Source organism: Cavia porcellus, unplaced genomic scaffold (genome assembly GCF_034190915.1).
Source record: "Cavia porcellus strain 051 isolate PalLab524CR breed Dunkin Hartley unplaced genomic scaffold, mCavPor4.1 scaffold_29, whole genome shotgun sequence".
In the NCBI taxonomy this organism is placed as follows: domain Eukaryota; kingdom Metazoa; phylum Chordata; class Mammalia; order Rodentia; family Caviidae; genus Cavia; species Cavia porcellus.
Genome location: NW_026947512.1, coordinates 26794577 through 26814318, shown reverse-complemented (window position 1 = coordinate 26814318; position 19742 = coordinate 26794577). Strand labels below are relative to the sequence as shown.

Genomic DNA, 19742 nt, shown 5'->3' with positions numbered 1-19742 from the left:
GAGTATTTCTAAAAGACAGGTAACTATCATTTCTATGTCCCTAGAACTATGTATAGGGTTGGCAGGTAACAGACATATTACAAATGCTGAATAAACTGATGTGTTATAAATTGAAATGGCCAATTCCTACTTCGAAATCAAACTGAAATGAAACAGAATACACTATCTTCTTTCTGTGAAGAAGGGGTGAAACCTTGAAAGAATGAAAATAGTAACAGAATTTATCAGTTATAAATATACACACAGTGGTATGATTAAGGTTTTAGAAGATTTTTTTTACGAGATTTTAAATTTTAAAAAAGGTTTTAAATTTTAAAAAATTATTACACTCAAAGACATATTGCCATCAATCACCCTTTTGTCACTTTCTGAAGCAGTTTTGGAAGTCTTCCTTGGTGTCTACAGTAGCACTGTCACAGCTGCCTCAGTGTCTTGAATTATTCAAAACATTTAACTTTCTCATGGTCAGATTCAATGAATAAGATGGATAAAGACACACAAGAAAGCCTCCCTGTCTGATGGGTGTCACTCAACAGCAGCATTCACTAGAGACATGATTACATCTCATAAAGATTCTCCTGAAAGAGGGTTTTCAAGAACTGCTTCAAAACTTGGCAAGAATGAGAGATAAATGTGTTCAAGGGATGGAGAATATTGCGAGGGAGATTAATAACAATGTGCTTTTATTACCATAATCAATTTTTAAAAATCTAAACATTCACTGTATATTTCTATCACACTACGTATTGCTATTCTCCATACAAATTTTTAGTGATACGGAGTGGAAATACTGTGGCACATTTTTGTACCATCTTATAAAATTAAACCAAATTTCTCACAGTAATTGTTTTACTTTTCTCATTGCTGACAAAAAGTATCCAACACCCAAAACTAAAGAGGGAAAAGTTTATTCTTATAGAGGTTTCGGTCCATAATTGGCTGGCTCCATGGCAGAGAACAAAAAGTTCATGGTGGCAGAAGACAGCAAAAGCAAGTAAGGAAGGGAGAGAGACGAGTCTTTTGCTGTCCCTTATACTGTATACAAGCTACCTGCCCTAGAGTAGGTACAATACTACACCCTTAATCCTAGCATTTGACCTTGAATAAATCACAAACTCTAGATTCAGCTACCTTGAAAAAGACCACCCACCATGACTGCATGAAGCTTTGAGGGGGACACTCACACACAAACCATAACATTTCATCCCTCGGTCCTGAAAGACTCATATACATCCTTTGTGCAAAAGGCATTTAGTCCATCTCTAAGAGATGCTAAAGTCCTAACAGTTTCAGCATCCTGAAAAGTCCAAGGCACAAGTAGCTGAGATTTAAGGCAAACTTGTAGCTGTGAGCCCCTATAAAAATGAAAAAGAAAGCTAAATATTTCCAGATTCAATGGCACAAGATAAACATTCCCATTCCAAAAGTTACAAAAAGTGGTATACAAAAAAAACGTGATGAAAGAAAGTCCAAAATCTAGCAAGGCAAACATTAAGTCCTGTAGTTCCATGTGCAGCACTGAGGCAATCTGTGGCAAGATGCAACTCCAAAATGTGACTGCAACCCTATGGCACTGACAGTTGTTGTAGCTCTCATGGTTTCTCTCTTGGGCTCATTCAACTCCCTCCTTGCAGTCTTCCTCAGACAATCCATGTTCTTGGCTTCTCCAAACTTCTGGGGTCATCAATGCCCCTTTGGCTTCATACTTACAGCTTCACCACACTGCCCTATCAGGGATACACTGCCTTATCAAGGACACACTGCCTGGCCACCTAGGCTTTCTGAAATCTGGTGGAAGTCTTCCTGACTCCACAACTCTTTGATTCTGCATACACCTAAAACCAATGCCATGCGGATGATGCCAAGGTCTGTAGCCATATAGAGCAGTAGTCAGCTTCCCCTCTTTCTTGGCTGTAGGGATCAAGTATCTGGATCACAGAGCACTCTGAATCCAATTCTGAAGAACAAATTCTCTGTACTGCTGCCATTCTGGAACATGGTACATTGGGGCTTTCTTCTCAAAGCAAAGTCTTTCACTTTTGCAATTTTGAGGCCACAAGGGGTGGAGTATTGCTGCTTCTTGTCATGCCCTCAGACCAATTTTTCTATTCTCCTGTTCCTTTTCAGCAATCCATATCTCCTGTCTTCTATCTGTGCAGTCCACAGCTTTACTGGAACTTTCTTTCTGGCCAAATTCACAATGTTTTGAATCATCCTACTGGGCTCTTTGCTTGATTCACAACATAAATTTGGCTGAAAGCCCCCAACAGCAGCCATGACATTGCTTCAACATTTGACTTGAAAGTTCTTCCACAAGATTAATTAGCCCATCACTCTTCAGTCTCAGACAAAGTCTCTGGACATGAGCAAAATGCAGACAAAATTTTCTGCCAAGCCAAAACACAAATCACCTGAAACCAGTTAAGTTCTTTTTTTCCAAATAGAAACTTTCAGAACCTGGTCTTTACTGACAGGATTGGTATCAGCCTTCTGGTCTTCTGAGCTCTAATCAGAATCTCCCGTACAGTACACCGTAGAGCATTTCAGCTCTACTTGTTCAGCTAGCATCTCTGAACCTTTCCTAACTCTTCCTCTTTTTTCAACAAGCCAAGACTTAAGGCTCTTGTGCCACATGGCCAGATGTCACAGCAACTTCTCTGGTAACAAATTCTATCTTAGCTACCTTTCTCTCATGGCTGACATAAAATACCAGAAGTCAAAGTTAAAGGGAAAAAGGTTTAGTTAGTTCACAGTTTGTACAGGTTTTAGTCCATAACTGGTTGGCTTCAGGGTAGGGTGGCACATAGCAGAGGGCCAATCATTATGGTGGTAGAAGACAGCAAAGACAACAAGAAAAAGAAGATGGGGGGAGGAATGGAGGGAAGAAGGGGAGAAGGAGAGAGGAAAAAGGAGAGGGAGAGGATGAGGGAGAGGGAGACAGAGACAGAGAGGGCAGGCGAGTGCATGAGCTCTTTTTGTCCTTATATTGCATGCAGGTTACCTGCCCTAAGGTGAGTATAATATTCACACCCTTAATCCCATCACTGGACCATGAATCACGGAAAAGTCTTCCTACCATAATTGCATAAAGCTTTAAGGAGACATTCAGAAGCAAACCATAACAGTAATACTGATCCTAGCTGGATTCTGAAATTCACTATGATTTTACCAAATAGACAAGTGAAAAGAGTAGTTTTACTAAATGGCAAACTAAAGGAATATGTGAAAAGAAATATAGTAGATACAGCTCAAGGAAGGTATACATTTGGAAGATGTCTCAGAATTTGAATGGGCGAACTAAAGAAGAAATTGTAATGAATTAACCATAATAGCACAATTTGGACACTGTCATTCACAAACATATTAACAAGCAAAATTGCTTAGTAGACCCAGAGGCCTCGGGAGAATTTCAATATGTTTTGTACATTACAGATGAGAGATGACCTCAAAAATTTACATTGTATTAAGAATTTATAACATTCTTAATTCCTAAAATAACATTTTCCATGGGTTCTGAATCTTTTACTAACTTATTAAGTATTAGTTCATATCTTGTACTCTACTAAGTACAATGTGTTATTAAAAATCTCTCCACCCTGCCTCCACCTGCATAGCACAAAAAGATCCCAGGAACTGACAAAAGGAGAGTATTTGCATAGGTAAAAATAAAAGGATTAAATAAATAAAAGATCCAAAATGAACATATTATGAGAACTATGATATAAGCAAAGATCAAATGCCCACTGGTAAAACTTTTTATAAGGTAATAACTATATGTATAGTTAACAGACTCAAGTGGGGCAAAGGAAGAAATGGAACTTTTACGTTAAGTTACTTATCAGAGTTCTTCAAAGAAAACAACTACTATGTATTAATGTTTTTTTTTCCTACATTGTAAACTCAGCTTTGCATGCAGCCAAACTTTTTTGAACTTTTTATGTATAAAACTAAGCTAGAAACTGATACTAAATTAGATCTTGAAGCCAACTTTCCAGGTAGCTAGAATAATAAGATTTGACTTTTAAAACCCAAACAGTAACTCTTATATTTATAAACAGACTTACATATTAAAATTTTTTTCCCTCACCTGTTCAGTTATATTATATAGGTATCTCTCCCTCTGACTTAACAAAATATATAATCCTAATAGAAATGGTTCTTCTCAATCTGTAGTATCTAATCATCTGCTTCAGCATTATCTGGGAACTTGCTAGAAAAGCAAATTTTGGGGCTATTCTTTAGAACAATACATTCAGACACACAAGGGATGCAGTTCCGCAAACCGAACTTCAAAGTTAACTTAAACAAGTTCTCCAGATGATCTTGATATATACCAATATTGTGAAACACTCTATAGAGTATCTAGAGCATATAGTGATTCAAGGGAATAGAATAGAGGTGAGGTGTAAAAGAAGCTTACTATATGCCATTAAATATTCTTGTTTATCATTAAGAAATAAACCAGATACAGTACTGAATACACACACATACAAAATATTCAAAGAAATGGTCTATTGGGTTAATTTTTATTCTATTTGGGTTATTTTTTAAAATAGTAAAACTACAAAAATTGTTTTATTTAAAAATAAATATTTCTCAAAGGTCTTGAAAATAATAACACTAGAAACAGTAACAACATTCAGAGAAAGGAAGTATAAATAATGCCTGGCTCTACATGTGGTACTTTATAACTGTCACAACATTTACAAAGCAGGCATTTACAGTAATTGTTTCAAAAATGAGGAACCCTGAGTTCTGAGAGGCTGTTCCAGATCACACAACAGGTGGCTTAGTATAATGCTGAAAACCAGCCTTGCTATGAAGTCTCATACTTCACTAATACTTTTATACTTTCTCCTAATGATGTTGACTCTTACCTAAAATTATATAAATTAACTAATCATTTATAAAACATTTGCATGAACAAGACAATATCATGTAGTGACTTAATTTGCCATGAATAGTAACCCCAGATTCTAACCCAGAGTTGATCATTTAATTGGCATCTATTCAAATAAATACTTACTGCTTTGAATGTTCAATGTCCTTCCCTTGGGCATTTTACTCAGTGAACTTTAAATTACCAGGTTAGCTAACCCTTACTGTTAGTTTTGCAGAACAGCTCTCTTTTATTGATATACTAAAACATGACTGAAAAATAATCTTTTAATAAGTCATAAAAATACCTAATTTAACCTCTTCTCAGGAGAGTCCTTTTCAACAACTCTTAAGAGCTCACCAATTCAGTATATCACTGTCGGATACTATTACGCTTTTACTGATGAAAAATACCTATTGTAATAAGTTACTTTAAGTTATAGGTTCACATATGTTAAAAAGGTTGATATTAAAATTAAATTTGTATCTTGGAATTTTCTCCCAACATTCTCAAAACGTTAATTCATTTACTAAATGATATGGCTAATAAAGGAAGAAACAGATAATGAAAGTGAAGTCTCTCGTGTCAGTTCTATAATTTACTGTATTTTGTTAGGATATTTTATAGAAATACCATAGTTTTCATTTGAAAATAAAAAAAGCTTACTAATCATCAAATAAAAACTATCCTCCTGGAACTAAAGGGCATAGAAATTTCTTACAAGAAAAATGCAATCATAAACATGTCTCAACTGCAGTTGGTAACCATACAAACTGTTCTGAGATTATCACATCTCAGAATTATTGAATTGGAATACTGTGAGTGTAAACATAGTAAAGACAATCTGAACTAAAAAGAAATAATCTTCGGGCATGTAATAGCCTTATATACTAGAATTTCAAAAATTAAATATGTCTTGTTACATCAAAGAGCCTTGAAAATATCTGAAAACAGATGTACTCCATCTCCCTTCCCTAGACAAAATATTTAATTTTATTTCAACAATTTTCCAGATGACATGTCTTTAATGTTCCTATATCACCAAAATTATTCACCTCTAAAATATATATGTATTTGTTAATATCCACAAAACTAGTTATACTATTATTACCATAATCCTGAACAATACACATTAACATAGTTTAAAACTACATTGGTTTGGTCAGTCACATCAAATTACTGTTTCACACTGTGTCTTTGCCTAAACAATCTCTGCTGCCAAACCCATCCAACAATAAGGAGTTTGAAGTATGGACCATTCTATATTTTTTAAGACTCAGTGATTAAAAGTCAGATTAGCCTCATAAGCTACAATGTTGTATTTATTCTTAATTAATTTTAACTTCATTTATTTTGATCTAATATCTAGCTTACAGATTTTTATATTTTTACAAAAATATAAAATACCCCTTGGCACATTAAATACCCCTTTTGGCTTTATGCCATCTAAAAAGCTATCTACCTAAATTATTTTTACTTACTCTTAAGTTATTTTACTTGTTATTAATAAAAACATTGAACAGTGAAACTGCTTCTGTGTAGGAATGACAATTCATTATTGGGATCATAAATTTGTCTAACTATTCCACCATATAGACCATGCAGTTCTACCATGGTCACAAGCATTAGGGAAAGAATTTATTGAATATAATATTTTATTCCACATATACTAATTTTACTCCATTCTTTAACAATGAATTTTAGTAGGCAAAACGCCTTATCTCAAGCACTTAGAAGTCTATCCAACAGACAAATGTGAATTGTCTGCACTGTTTATGCCAGCACATTTGCCATCCAAAATAAAACACAATACTGTATATAGTAATGTCCTAGAAATGCAGCATATACAGTACTTTTCCAAATTTGCGTGATTTCCTTTGCCTATTTCAACACACAAAGTTCAAGACTGCTTCAGCAGTTCTCCATAATAAAACAGTTTAGTAAAAATCTAACAAAATATGAACATGATCTATATAAGGAAAACTACAAAATACTAATGAAAGAAACTAAGGCAGAACTAAACAAATGGGAAAACTTTTGTGTTCATAGATTCAAAGACTCAATACTGTTAAGATGCCAGTTTTTTTCAACTTGATCTAGAGATTAATGCAATCTCAATGTAAATCCTGGAAAATTATTTTCTGGGTATTGACAAAATAAGTTAGTGTTCACATAGAGATGCTAAAAAAAAAAAAAAAATCCAGGACAGGCAACAAAATATTAAGGGAGAAAAAGCAAAGTTCAAGAAGTAACAAATCTGACTTCAAGATTACAAAGTGACAATAATCCAGACAGTGTACTGGGAGATGAAATGACAAAAAAGATCAATGAAACAGAAAAGAGAACCCAGAAGACAACCTAGACTCACAAAAATATGGCCAACTGATCAACAGAGGAGTGAAGACTGATCAACAGAGCTAATAGTGTTTTCAAAAAAAGGTACTAAACAAATGGATATGCACAGGAAAAATCTACGCACATTTTTGCAACTTTTGTAAAGGAACTCAAAGTAAATGATAGACCTAAATGCAAAACTAAAAATCTCTTCAAGGTCATATAGGCAAAAATTCTATTAACTTTGGGTTTTAGGATTACTCTTTAGATATGAAAAAAGTCACAATTCATGGATGAAAGGGCTGATCAGCTAGAGTTCACTAAAATAAGAATTTTTTTCTGTGACACTGTCAAGATAATGAAAAGACAAATTTGATTGGGAGAAAATACTTTAAAAGAAATTTGATACGGACCTTATCCAAAAAATACAAACAGCTCTCAAAAACAGCAATAAAAACAACCAACTGAACAAAGGGTCAACAATATGGCAGATATCACACTTCGGAAGATACACAAATGACAAATAAATATATGAAAAGATGCTCTACTTCATACAGCACCAGGAAGATGCAAATTCAGACAATGTGGTGCCACTAAACATTGATTATAAGGTCAAAATTCAGAAAATCAACAATACTAAATATTTAGCAAAGATGTGAAGTAACACTTATTGTCGGTTAGATGCAATATGGTACAGGAACTTTAGAAAACAGTATGGTGGTTTCTCACCAACTAAATATTCTGCTACTATCTACTAGTGCCTTCACACTCCTAGGCTAAAAATTTGTGTTCACATTAAAAACTTGCACACATGGGTTATAACAATTTTATTCACAGTCACCACTTGGACTACTATGATAGATGTTAACAGGAATGCTGTGTGAGATGGCAGGAGGCATAACGAGAAATACCTGTAACCCCTTAACTTAGCTGTGAACCTGGGATTACTTTACAAAATAAGAACTTTTAAGAGAAAGTGTAGAATAAGAATAGATGGTGCCTTCAGCATGACATAACAATCTAACGGTCATGACTGCTTTAATGAAGAGTATCTTGCTTACCCAGATGGAACTTTTCCTGATGCTTTAACCGTGCAAACCGTGATTTGAAATGTTCTTCACAATAGGTACATTTAAAAGGTTTATCCTGAGAATGCAGAATCATATGTTCCTCCAAGTGTGGTCTTCGAGTAAAAGATTTCTTACAAATCTAAATAAAAAACGTATATAAAATATGAGAACCAGAATTAAAAATTAAAACAAGCGTTCATATTGAGGGAAAAAACCCCATAAAATTCAAATGAATGCCAAAATAATCTCTCCCAAAAGTATAACCAAATTCTAACTATAGGAAGAGAAGGAGCTCTGGCAGAATTACAGTCAGGAATCATTGTAAATTGGTACTAAAGATAACTGAATTTCATCTCGTTGTATGTTTACTAAGCCTACAGAATAATCTAGCTTAATCCAAATAGGGATCTCTTAATCTGTAAAATACATGTTTAAACCATTTATATGTCAAAAATATAAGACTTTATCATTGCTCCCATATGTTTCATTAGACATAATTCTTAATTCATCATTTGGTGAATTATCAATTCATTTTATAACTGAGGATGATGAAACTCAGTAAGGGGAAAATATTATATAGATTCAAATAATATAACATGAACTTTAAGTTGTAGAAGCTACAGTCAGAGAAAGCTTGAGAATATCACTCTCTTCTTCTCTATGTAAATTGAAACCTTCAAGGAGATAAGAAAAAATGTGTATTAAATATTAAACAATTCATGTAGGAATTCAAAGAATACTTTAAGGATGTGATAGAATAAATGCTCATAATTTTTGGCTCTCACTAAAAAAGAAGTCTAGTTTCCTTCATCTTAAATCTGCCTGGCTACAGTGACTTGTTTAATAAGAAGACCAGGGTAGAAGAATTTGGTACTTCTGAGGCTATGTCACAAAAGGTCTTATAATTCTTGTTATCCTAGGCTTTCTGGAAGACTCAGTCCTGAAACACAACTACTATGCTAGAATTAACTCTAGAAAAGAACAAAGAGGCTCCTGGATACTGGTCCATCCTTGTTGACTCCCAGGCATCAGGTAACGCCACACTGCCAGTCACACGGGTTAGTCACACTGGAAGTGGCCCCAAACCAAGCTAGATCACCCACTAGCTAGGCACAATTAAATGACTAAACTGACACTGTGGGGAACAGAAAAACTACCTAGCAAAACCCTACCACAAATTTGGATTCCTGACCCATAAAAAGGCAAGGCAAAACAAAAGACTTTAACAGCATTATGTATTGAGGTAGATTATTATGCAGCAACAGATAACCAAAAATGAGGAGAAAGGGGTTTCCAACACTTCATGCTCTGCAATAATACACAGATCATACACGTAACAGTAAGCACACAATATAGTGATTTTTGTAAAAAATCATGATTTCTAATTCTCAGGCCAGTTATCTAGAAATTAACCCAAATCAGGTTAATTTGTAAAACAAACAAAACAAAACATTACAGTGATTTTGGTAATGTTGTATAAAAAACTCTTAAAATTAAGATCTGTTATTATATTACCATAAAACCTAATTACCTTCCTTTCCTAAAAAGCAACATCACATTTACTTTGATTTTCTAAAACAAATTAAAAATTCTTACATCACATTTCCAACTTTCACTCTTAGTCTTCTTAATGGAAATAAATTCTTGTGTATTTTCAGGATGAAATCTATCAAAGGAAAAGAGTAAAACAAGGAAAAGATTAAATCAATATTTCACACAATCTGTGAGTAGTAACTACAAAAATCAAGTACTGATTTCCCTCTTTAAAAGACAGATACATATAAGAACATAGGCATCAACACCATTTTTAGTAAATTTATCAATATTCCTAAATTTATAGATCAATAAAGAAAATTCTAACCATATTTTAAATACATAGAACTCAGAAGGCAGCCATTTATAAATAATACACAATGCTATTCGCCAGATTTTCTTTAGTTCAGATCTCAGTACATTTCATTTTCTTCAGAATTAATTTATATTATTCTTACAAACTTTTTTACCCTTTAAATGTAAATATAAAAAACAAATTTCCTAGCATTTTAAACCAAGTATTTCTACACACATATCTAGAAAATGTAAGTCAGAAGACAGAATAATTGAAATGTTATATATTAGACTCTTGTATTACAGACTATATTCTTGTTTCAGTACCAAACAATTTCATGTCAACAGCAACAATACGAACAAACACTTGCTGCTCTTAATTGTAGTCTACAAAGTGTTAAGCCATGAAAGAACAGTAGATAAGCACTCCATAGATGTTTTTAGTTTATTATATCTATATAATAGTTTAATTTATGTATATAATAAACTAAAAATACATATATAGATGTATTAGAAGACACAATGAAATAGACTATGGAAGCAAGATAATACTTGCCTCTTTACATGCTTGGCTAAAGTCTTCTTGCTTGCATGAAGTTTATTACAGTAAGGGCACTTGTGCTCCTTCTTATGAAATTCTGTTTCACTGCTGTGCTTCTTTCTGTGAACAGTTAGGTTAGACTTTGTTGAGTAGCGCTGATGACAAATATCACACTCAAAGGGCTTCTCACCTGTGTGCACACGGGTGTGGCTTTCGTATTTTCCTATAAAAAGAAAAATTAAGATTAATGATACCTCTCTCTCTCTGTGTCTCCTTCCCTCCCACCTTCGTTTTCTCCCTCTTTCTTTCTCTGCATGGGTTTCTTTGGAAAAAAATAAATGTTTAAATAAAAAAAGATTAATGATATATTCACTACACTATGACTGAAACTTGATAAGTGGAATAAAATGTCATGATTTGGTAAATTTAATATACACTCCAAAATCCACATAAAAAAACTAGAAAATAACTTTACTTAAACTTCTAACTCAGAGAAATCTCAAAGATTGCTTTGAGTTTACTGGTACGTATATTTTAAAACTAGTTTTTAGCAAAATACCTACTAATTATTTCCATAGTTTACCTTTACTATGGACATCCATAAATTGAATTGTTAGATCTCTTATAAATACTACAAAGGAAGGTAATACACATATATAATACTTTCATTTTTCTTCTCATAGGAGGTAATCCGGAAAGGGCACTACAAAGCTAGAGTACTGAACAAGACATATACTTCACTCTAACCTATTCATATAAGGCCTTCCCAACTTAAAGGAAACTAAGAAGTCAATATATATAGTACAAATATACAGTACAATATAGTATAACATAGTGGTGTCATGTGCTGCAATACGCTGTCACTGAATGCTGTAAAAGGTTCAGCATCTCTGGGATAAAAGAAAGCAGGAAAACATGAACAAGTATAATGGATAGTGAAAAATAATGTGAGATTTCCATTCTAATCTGTGTACCTAAGTATTATATATTCAGAACAGGTGTTACAGAATTTCTAATAGTAATAACCAAAAAAATGTAACACAGACTTCTCAAAGAGCAAAGTTACAATGAAAAAAGCAAATGTAAAGATATATTTTGAACAGAGTATGGTTATGCAAATCTGTAAATGCAGCTATCCAAGTGGCTAAAGCATGAGGATTGTAAGTCTGTAGCTTATCTGAACAATTTAGCAAAACTCTATCTCAAAGATAAAAAAATAAGGGCAGAGGATGTAGCTTAGTGGTAGTGAGCTTGCCTAGCATGTGCGAAGTCCAAGGTTCAATTTCTAGCACTGCAAAAATACAAAACAAAGCAAAACAAACTGCTTTACAAAAAAATTATTTTATACTATAATTTAGAACATAAATATCTGCATTTCAGAGATAAAAGAAACACATGGGCCCTGGACTCAAAGAGCTTGGATATGATTCCTGGCTCTTTAAGTAGCAGGCTATGAGACCTTTGACAAGTAATCTCTCTATGCCTCATATCTTCTTGGCCTGCAAAACCAGGATAATCAGTTTTATAACTTTATAGGAAATCAAGAAACTTCCCTTAAGGTAAGGGAAAGGATATCAATTGAAAACAAAAGTTGGACAAAAATCCATTAGGTATTTAGCTAATGGTCTATGTGGAGTTTTCTGAGTCTGTTTCGTTTCGGGTAAACGTGCGGGTAGCCAAAAAACAGCCAAGTTTTGGACACTTTCTAAGCTGTGCAATCGTAACTAAGCTAATAATTCAACCTCTGTGTGCCTGAGTTAGTAACACTTCATTGGATTTTGAGAAGTAAATAATAAATACATGACACTATGGTAAGCACTGGTAAGTAACAGCATTATCATTAGCATATGGATTATTGATCACAGTAGAGACACACAGATATGTACACCTCAACTGTGAATCATGATACAAGTAATATATGAATGTCCATTCTAACAATTGAAAGGTTTTCAAGTTTGTAGAACACTGAAAGGAAGATGTTTTTTCCACTTGCCACTACCAACACTGCCTAGCATTATCAGTTCTCTCTCCACCAGTACAAGAACACATGTTCCCATTTAAATATTCATATACATGTCCTACCCCTCCCTTTACTGTGAGTAAGAGCTTAGATTTGGGAAAAGACAAAGGTCACTATATGAAACTAATAAAAACAAGGTTTTTCTTGATAATGAAAGTATTGTATTTCATTTTTAAAAATCACTTAAAATTCGGTAAATAATACAAATTTAAGGCAAACTATGTAAATAACTCAAGAACATACAGTCTGATTTTTAAATGACCAATGAAGTGGTTTTTGGAATCCATTCATTCTTAACTGTGGATTAACTGTGAATGTTTGGAACAGATTCTCAGGGCTCAAAGATAATTTACCAACTTTCTAATACTTGAATCTCACTATTTATTACCAAATGAACAAGAACAGTAACTTAATAAAAATCTTAAAAGATAAAAGAAATTTTGTGCCAATCTTTTATTTTTACAAAAATGCCTTTGCTTTAAAGATATTACTCAGGGTATTTTCCTTGTATTTAAATCTTATCAGCAAATAAAAACTAAGTTACAGGTTATTCAATACTAAAACCATCAAAATGGTACTTAAGCTAAAAAAGCAAACCCATTATGCCTACTAGGCTTCCATTTTCCTACAAATGAGCAGACTTAAAAAATTTAAAGAAAAAGAAAACAGAAATTTAAATTGAAATGGCTGAGATTAGACAAAACTGTAAGATTTTTTAAAAAAAATTTAAATACATTCTACAAAGACCTATGAAAACACAGATTCATTATGACATTAAGAATCTCAAAAGTGAAAAGAAAGTTTTCTTTTTATTAATTTAAAGTTTATGGCCATAGCCCCTGTAGAACCTACTATCTTCATGGATTTCAGATTTTGAACAAGAATAGAAGAGATAACCCAGAGGGAATGCTCTATTTAAAAGAGCCAGGGAGAAGAGACTAGTGAAAGGACAAAAGTTTATCACCAAATAAATCTCACATTTAAAGCAATTAGTAAGAGTGTACATGTGTGTATGTGTGTGTGTAGGTGGGGTATGCCTCAGTAGAAAAAGTCAATATTTACATCTGTTTCTTCATATTTCCGTGGTGGCAGATATAATAATAAAGTATAAATCAAAAGGTTCATTTCAAACATATAAAAGTTTCAATTAAAAAATAAGTATCCCCTCACTGAATACTGTATTACACTCAAGCATTTTTGATTACTAACAGAAACTACCTACTACTAAGAAATTTCATCCACAATATTTTTGTGAACTGAATATCATTATAAATTGTCTCAAATCATTTTTACATAAACACATTTTACCTTGTGCCTCAGTATTTTCTCAGATGCATTATTTTTTGTACGTAGTTTTTCTAAAAAAGAAACATTACTAAATTTTTTACGTATCATACAATGCTAAATCATAAACTGTACCTTAATCTCATCATATAACATACTATAAAGAATAAATAAAATATTTAGTCTTAAATACAGAATATCACTATTGTAACTCTTCACCAAGAACTAAGTGGAATCTCTGTGAGGATGGATTAGTAACTCATTTTTAATTTAAAAAAAGAGGGAGGGTTGTACAAAATATTTGTTACCTCTAGAACAGATTGTGATTTTAATCCAAGGAAAGATTTTAGTTCTCTGTAGAAAAAATAAAAAAGGAAAATTATCCAAATTTTCTCTCAGCCTATCTGCCATCTTATGTTTGTATTTTTGCCCACTAGATGTTTGGTATAAGGGGTCCGGAGATTCTTATTTAAATCAGAATTCACAGAGAAAAGGACATGTGGTAGCCTAAGAAAAGATATTACTGGATCTGGAGTAATCACTGCAGGAGTGTCACTGCAACTAACTAATAAGTATATCAGAAAGGATAAAAGATTCAAAGTAATGGAAATTGTTACACTACATGTTGAGTAGCTAATGGTCTAGTGGGGCTCGGAGCTTATTTATCTCTCAATTTCACTTTGAGCTACCCAGGTTAAAAGCTGATAAGGAAGTGTAACTGGCTTTATGCAAGTCCAATGTGAAGCAAGAAACCAAATTTTCCACTTAGTTCAAGTAAACAAGCACTTGATGAAATTTTATTACACTATTTAAAATGACCTAGGATATTACCAAGAATAATACAGAGTAAAATCCATAAGCTTCAGTCTTCAAATTTAGTTAGAATTAACAGCCAATGAGATAAAATAACACTCAAAAATTGGATGGCAGCTCTTAAGTTGCTGAAAAAATACAGGACATTTAAGATATAGGTTCTATATATTCTTTTCAGTCTACCCAGCACCATTTCATCATCTAACGTACAGTAGTACCACACTATGCTCTACTCTTGTCTCAAGTTTTATTCCCAGTGCCACCCATCCTCCCGGGCCTGGCAGCAGGACGCTTGTCTGCTCCTTGGCTCTGTGCTCCTTGTTGTCTCCTTGGCTTTCTCATTCCTCTTCTCGATTTCCTTCTCCACTCTGAAGCAAAGTGATCTTTCTATGACTCCTATTTTATGCTCATTTGCTTTTTAACAGTTTCTGAGACAGTATCTAAAGTCCCTGTTTGGCACACGAGCCACTTGAAATCTAACCTCTTCATACTTGCCCATTGTCGTCTCCTGTCACTTTCATCTGATTCCTTGCCCATCTGTGAAACCACCCACATTTTAGCCATCTGCAGAACACAACATACCTCAGTGCCTTTGTACTTTGGTCCGTCTTGTAAATTCCTACTGTCTCAGATTAAATACTGCTTGCTCTATGATACCGACAGTCCTTTACCTACAGTCCTCTGCATTTGTCTTAGTAAGGTCATCATTATTACAACATGTTTGTTTTCTGTACGTGTTCATTAAGCTCTAAAATTTTGGAGGACAAAGAATTTCAAGTCATATTTATTATGAAAGTGTCAAGCAGCTTAGAGACAATACATATTTGACTCCTGAATAATAAGAACAAAACGATTACCCTTCTTAAACACTTCTGGGCAATATCTCAAGTGGTTTCCTATCCCATTTACTCATCATAATCCTCCATGAGCAGCACATTAGCATAGTCTTACTTAGAAAAGAAAAAGCAGACAGGCTAAATCCTGGATTAAAGTCTTGGATGAAAAAAATTCAGGCAGTCTGAAATAACTTAGTTCATGTTTTTAAGTGTTTGATGTATATAAAAGGGAGACAGAGAGAGGTGTACTAATGTAACAGAGATAAGAAAGTACTAGTAAAAAGGCAAGCACCACCAACAGGGTAAGAACAAGAAGAGAAGTATAATGTAATATTAAAATACATTTTGAAATGAAACAAGACATGAGTCTACAATGTGACCTACTGATTCCATAACCAGACTTCATCTGGTGAAAGTCATCACACCTTAATCTTGAACGTCTTCTGCACTTGTGTGGGTAAAACTCTAGTTTCCTGGGACACGAAATGAAGTTCTCTCAAAAGTGTCTTGTGATAAAATCTGAAGGAATGCTAGGTTAAGCAAAAGTCATTTTTGTGCATATGTGTGTGTGTGTATATGTTTTAAGAAACTATGACAGCAACAGATCTACCACTGAGCTACACTCTAGCCCTTAGTTTTCTCAGTGTTACTGGGACCCAGAGTTTATCTCCTTCATAAAGCATCTTACAGCCCTAACTTGATGGGAAAACCTGAAATGTACGCGCTGGACCTGTAATGTATGCTGTGAACTCACTCCTGTTTAATCATCTCCAAGTCAAATGAGATCAAGTAAGGCAGAATACAAGAAGCATGTAGTAAGGTACAAAGTCTAAGACACAGTCCAGATAGAAAGATGAAATGTTTTCAGTTATCTCAATCCCAAAAAAGCTGCTCTCGCCTCTCTATATAACTTCATATCATTTGTTAGTATCTCTAACACAGTAATAATTAGCCTGTTTACCAAGTTATTTGCACATATAAGCTCTTTTAGTTGGCTAACCTACAAGAGAAGTTACAGCAAAATATTATCATTATAATGCTTTAGTGTACACTGTAGCATATTTTGATAATAACTAATTATTAAAAACTTCTAAAACCAATTTCTACCTATAACAAAAGTAACTCAACAATACCACATATTATGAACATGAACTAAACTGTGTAACTAATTTTACATTCTATCACTGTATTGGTTAAAATATATTTCACAGTTCCCTAATTTGAATTTACATGTAAAATGCTTAACTACTGCAATTAAAAGTATACATTAGAATAGCTCGCATCTCAAAGCACTGAAAAAAATCTTCAAGTTATACAACACATTTCTTAGGCTCTTCTAAATGCGGGTTTAAGTTGATTTATTCACTATTAAATAATCAGTACTACTAATTAGGACACTTCCTAAATTATATCTATAGTAAAGTTATATTCAGCAAAATTTTATTCTTCACTACACCTTAGTTTAAAACATCTCAATTCTAAAAAGTGTTGGATACTAGAAGTCACTACTTATAACATGCATATTATAGTGCATAAAGAGGAAATAGCATACAAATTATTAAATGCGATATAACCAAAGGCTTGAAAGCAGTACTTATCTCTGAAATTAAATCAGTATATAAACTAAACCTGTACATAACTATTAATACTATCGAGTCGTTCACACCAAATACATGAACTAATGGGCTGTCAGCTGTTAGGTTACAATGAAGAAAAGTTAACCATAATCTATTCAATTCCCGAGTCACAACAAATGTAAAAGAACTTGATAAACTGTGTAGTAAAAAACTGAATTACACTCTCTCCTTAAGCACCCTTTTTAAGTTACTTTCAAAGTTTAGTTTAAATTATCATCTGTAAGACATTCATGAAAGGTAAATCATTAGCGGCAGAAAGCAAAACTTTCTTTTCTTACCTATTCGGTCAAATGTTTTATCACATTTAGGACACTGCAATATTTTTTTGTTACTGTTTTGAATGACTACTGGAGTTAACCCTTCATGAATATTTCCTACAGAATCACCAGCTTCAGGTTCTTCTTCTGCATCATTATCTTTTTCACTTTGTTCTTCAATGTCAGAATATTCATCCGACATTTCCTCTTCTAGCTCATCTTCTTCGGCATTATATTCACTTCCAGGATCCTCAGAATCATTTCTATCCGATTTTTCCTTATCAAAACTTTCTTGATTCAAATTGTCTGACCCATCACCACTTTCTTGTTCATCATCACTGGTGTCATCGAACTTAACAGGGCACTTCCGATTCCTTTTTGATCTTCTTGCTGAAAAACTTCTCTCCAGCATTTTTAACCCATGTTTTTTCCCTAATAAAAGGGGCCTATGAGTTTTAGCCAAATGATTCTCTAAAGACTTTTTATAACAAAAATGTCTGCTACAGAATTTACACTGATGATTATTTGATAGTCTTCCAGTTAATTCATTTAGTGTTTCTTCTGGTGATGACTTTTCAGTTAGCTCTGACTGAAAAGTGGCCACATTTTCATTATTTAGTAGCTTTACTGCATCTATAATGTCCAAAAATTTTGCAGCCTCTAAAACGAGAGGTATCTCATATTTGTACACAAAAAATTCTGATGTGTAAAGAAATTCAAGCAAATGCTGAAAAACTGAATGTGTTACGTGATCCAGGGTGACAACATCAGTGCTTGGATTTTTACTTAAACATGCATGAAAATAGCTACTGCCAACAGCAACGACTACTTTATGTGCACTAAATTCTTTTCCTTCTACTACGATAAGTAAGTCACAGAATGATGGTTGCTTCTGCCTATCATCATTTAAATACTTTAGCAAATTCTTATTATATTGCAAAGAACTCAAAAGTTTCCTCTGATCTGGAGAGGGAGGAAGTTCCTGGTAACAGTGGAGAGCTTCAGCAGTTGGTCTTTCTGAAGAAAGAGTACAGGTCACTTGGTCACACTCCACTGCAACATTTCCTCCTGAAGAATCTTTACGGTAGCCTAGATGGATCTTCTCGTCAAGATTTGAAGTAACCTTTCTCCTTTTCTTCATTGCAATACAGCAATTTCAGAACAAGAAACTTCATAAGGATTTCTGAGATTTATAAAGGAAAACTAGATTGTCTTGGACAACAGCTTCTGGAGGGGCGTGTCCGAGGGTTTCATGGTCTGCAAAAAGTGGAAGAGTCATGTAAATTAACTCTCAAAGCAATTGTAAATCAGTCAAGTAATCTGGCAACTCATCTATTCTAAATTATAACTATATTATGACAAAGCCACAATATTCATTCGTGGTTAAGATTTTAGGGTGGAGAACTAGAAGGGCCGAGTTAGAAGAGACAGTCAACAAAAGAATAATTTTAATGGAAGACAGAGCACACCTCGAAGGCGTTTTTACGAATTAAGTGGAGTAACTGAGCAGAAACGGGTGGAATTCCTCCAAGATCACTTGACAGTGCAGGTTGAGGGGGGCTGCGGTCGTGGTTTAGGGGTGTAGGATTGTGACAATAAAGCCATAGCGGCCGCAAATCCGAGTCTTTTCGTTAACGTGTTTTCCTGCGGCAGACAAGGCAGTTTCTGAGACAGGGAGAGCGTCCTTGTCCCCAAAACCTCCCGGCTGAAGACGTCAAAAGAGGGGCGCAGATCTCGAGGCACGGGGTCAACCAAAGGGACGAGTAAAGGAAGCAAATGAGCCTTCCCAGGCCCTGGCTGGGCGGAGAGTGCGCTCGCCGAGGAGAAACCCGCTACCCTTCCCACCCAGTTTCCCTGGGCAAACGCCCCACAGATTCATTACCGGGAACCCATGGCTCCCCCGCTGGCTCCCTGCCGCTGAGCTCCACTCTGGGCGCGCTCTCTCCAGCGCCGACCCACTTCCGGGTTCAGCCCCCCACCTCACCCCCCGCCCGCCGCTCCTTCCCCTCCCAGAGTCTAACAACCACGGCACCACGGAACACGTCAACCGAGCGCGCAGCCTCCAAGCGGCCCAGAGAGACCAGCGCGCGCCTCCCACGCCGCCGATGCGCAGGCGCGCGCACTGTTCTTTGCGCATGCGCTCTGTAGAGTCTACGTGCTCCCCCGGGAAACTGAAGTCCGTTTCTCCGGGTTTTCCCAGAAGCTGGGTGTCTTATAATGAGTGCCTGGGAGAATCCTGGCTGC

At 34.7% G+C, this 19742-nt stretch overlaps 1 protein-coding gene across 1 annotated transcript in view; it reads right to left on the bottom strand.

Annotated features, from left to right (window-relative positions):
* Positions 1 to 19510, bottom strand: part of Zbtb41 (zinc finger and BTB domain containing 41) — a 36829-nt gene extending 17319 nt beyond the window's left edge. The window contains exons 1-5 of the mRNA XM_003474710.5: positions 19381 to 19510; positions 17520 to 18755; positions 10667 to 10874; positions 9880 to 9949; positions 8275 to 8422 (exon numbers count right to left, since the gene is read on the bottom strand). Coding sequence (XP_003474758.2) covers positions 8275 to 8422; positions 9880 to 9949; positions 10667 to 10874; positions 17520 to 18639 — 1546 coding nt within the window. The 5' untranslated portion in view covers positions 18640 to 18755; positions 19381 to 19510. The remainder of the gene's footprint in view (positions 1 to 8274; positions 8423 to 9879; positions 9950 to 10666; positions 10875 to 17519; positions 18756 to 19380) is intronic.
* Between the last annotated feature and the right edge of the window lie 232 nt (positions 19511 to 19742).